At 39.1% G+C, this 2,211-nt stretch overlaps 1 protein-coding gene across 3 annotated transcripts in view; it reads left to right on the top strand.

The window, feature by feature from the left end:
- Positions 1-12: 12 nt before the first annotated feature.
- The window catches only part of glt1d1 (glycosyltransferase 1 domain containing 1), an 18,031-nt gene continuing 15,832 nt past the window's right edge, over positions 13-2,211 (top strand). For 2 of the 3 annotated variants that reach the window (XM_034872083.1, XM_034872084.1), the window contains exons 1-3: positions 13-427; positions 785-936; positions 1,088-1,193. In XM_034872083.1, the coding sequence (XP_034727974.1) occupies positions 360-427; positions 785-936; positions 1,088-1,193 (326 nt within the window). In that variant the 5' untranslated portion in view covers positions 13-359. The remainder of the gene's footprint in view (positions 428-784; positions 937-1,087; positions 1,194-2,211) is intronic. The other variant, XM_034872085.1, reaches the window with a different exon arrangement.

The raw sequence follows: 2,211 nt of genomic DNA on the forward strand, positions 1-2,211 counted from the left end.
GCTCTGGTTTGTTTTTAAAATTGTGGTTTCGAAATACAATACTAAAATGGGTCAACAGCCGCGCACAATATGTGCTTCCGTCATGTGTTTCCAGGGGATCATATAGGGGACGGACTTGTAAACATTTCAAGCGTGGGTACACCCTATGGGTACACCACTGCCAACAAGTAAAGCAACCTTGTGCTGTGGCGTTCGCGTACAGCTCTGCTATACACGTATTGGCATGGTTTTAGGGAACGTGATAGCCTACTGAAACAGCACATATAAGTTCCGATTGCTGCTTTAGTCCACCTGGTTTTCACTAGTTAATGCTTACATGTTAGCCAGTTCGCGCGTCAGACCAGTCTTTTAATTGAGATATGAAATTACTATTTCTAGCTTGTCTCAGCCCCAAAACTGGAAACCACACCACAGCTGAGAGAATAAGGTAATTTTCGTTGTTGCTAAGGGAAGCTAGCTACTACAGCTGTTGCTAGTTAGTATATGTACCTGTCGAGGCTGCGTTACGGGAATGTGTTATTAACTGTTAACCAAGATTATCGCAGGACTATTGCCTAATGGCGTCATTAAATACACTGTAACATGATCCAACTGCCTACCTTACTGCACGATGGCTTTAGTCAGCTAGCATGATGAAGGGAGATAAGGCTCGCGGTAAAAAGCTATAGGCAATTAGACAACAAAAAGAAACTAACATTGAAGTTAATTTCAATGTTTTTACTTGTTCTTAACCATCCCGCCTTCCTAACAGCCATCCACAGTAATATGCTTTATTTTATTTTAGGTCTCACATTGAATCAGCAGGACACACTTGTGAGCTCAGAGATGCAAGAGACTTTCAGTCTCCTGCTGAGGTGGCAAACCTAATATCTCGAAATCCTCCATTTGAGGGTGCACTGGCCATTCATCTGTTCAGAGCAGGCAGACTTCTTTTAGGTAAACATACTTACTTGTTATGTAATCTATTTACGTATCTCTATACCTCATTTAGTCATTTACGTCAACATTATATCAGATCTACACGTACACTGCATCCTCTTCCACAAATGTCAGCACCTTTCTTTTTTATGTCTAACCTTCACACCAGACATCCCTGTACCCTTTGGCGTTATCTTTGGCGGAACAGATATAAATGAAGATGTGAAAGTTGAGCAGAAGCGTGTGGTTATGGAGCAGGTGCTACTGAAAGCCAGGTGATGTTGCTGCAAACTACTATTTTAACCCATTGAATTTCAAAAAGCTCAAAAGTAAAGAAATTAGCTGTACTCCTTAAGTCACAATATCCCACAAACAGTATACACCTTTTCTAAAATGTGTTTAAAAAGGTTTGTGGAAATATGTCTGTGAAGAACTGCGGAGGCAATTTGCATAATAATATGTATGATAAAAATATGTTTTTTGTTCCATCTGTTTAGTAATATATTACTATTTCTAGTAACCATTTTAAGACTTAACCTTACACTGTTTAACATCTCATAGCTGGAAAGGCACAGGTGCAACTAACAACATGCCGTGAGAGTTGTTATCTTTTTAGTCTTTTTGAACAATTCATCAGTAGTGAGCTTAATGCACACATCACAAACAGTGGCTTAAGGCAAACCAGAAATATGATCCCTTTTAACTTGACATGTGTCATATGGCATTTTTTCCTTTTTTTGCTTGTGTATAGTATACTTGTATCTATATATTGTTACAAATGTTCTGTTTTGTTACCTTCCTAGGCACTGCATATGTAAATTAGCATTCTTGCTAACTCCGGCATGTTTACATCTTGCATTTTATACAGATGTTCATTAACATGCTCAAAAAAATTAAAAAATAAATAAATAAATAGTTTTTATATCAAATAAATATATACTGAATAAATATTTATAGCGTGTATATACACTCACCGGCCACTTTATTAGGTACCCCATGCTAGTAACGGGTTGGACCCCCTTTTGCCTTCAGAACTGCCTCAATTCTTCGTGGCATAGATTCAACAAGGTGCTGGAAGCATTCCTCAGGGAGTTTGGTCCATATTGACATGATGGCATCACACAGTTGCCGCAGATTTGTCGGCTGCACATCCATGATGCGAATCTCCCGTTCCACCACATCCCAAAGATGCTCTATTGGATTGAGATCTGGTATCTGTGGAGGCCATTTGAGTACAGCGAACTCATTGTCATGTTCAAGAAACCAGTCTGTGATGATTCCAGCTTTATGACA

The sequence above is a fragment of the Etheostoma cragini genome, chromosome 5 (genome assembly GCF_013103735.1).
Source record: "Etheostoma cragini isolate CJK2018 chromosome 5, CSU_Ecrag_1.0, whole genome shotgun sequence".
Classification (NCBI taxonomy): domain Eukaryota; kingdom Metazoa; phylum Chordata; class Actinopteri; order Perciformes; family Percidae; genus Etheostoma; species Etheostoma cragini.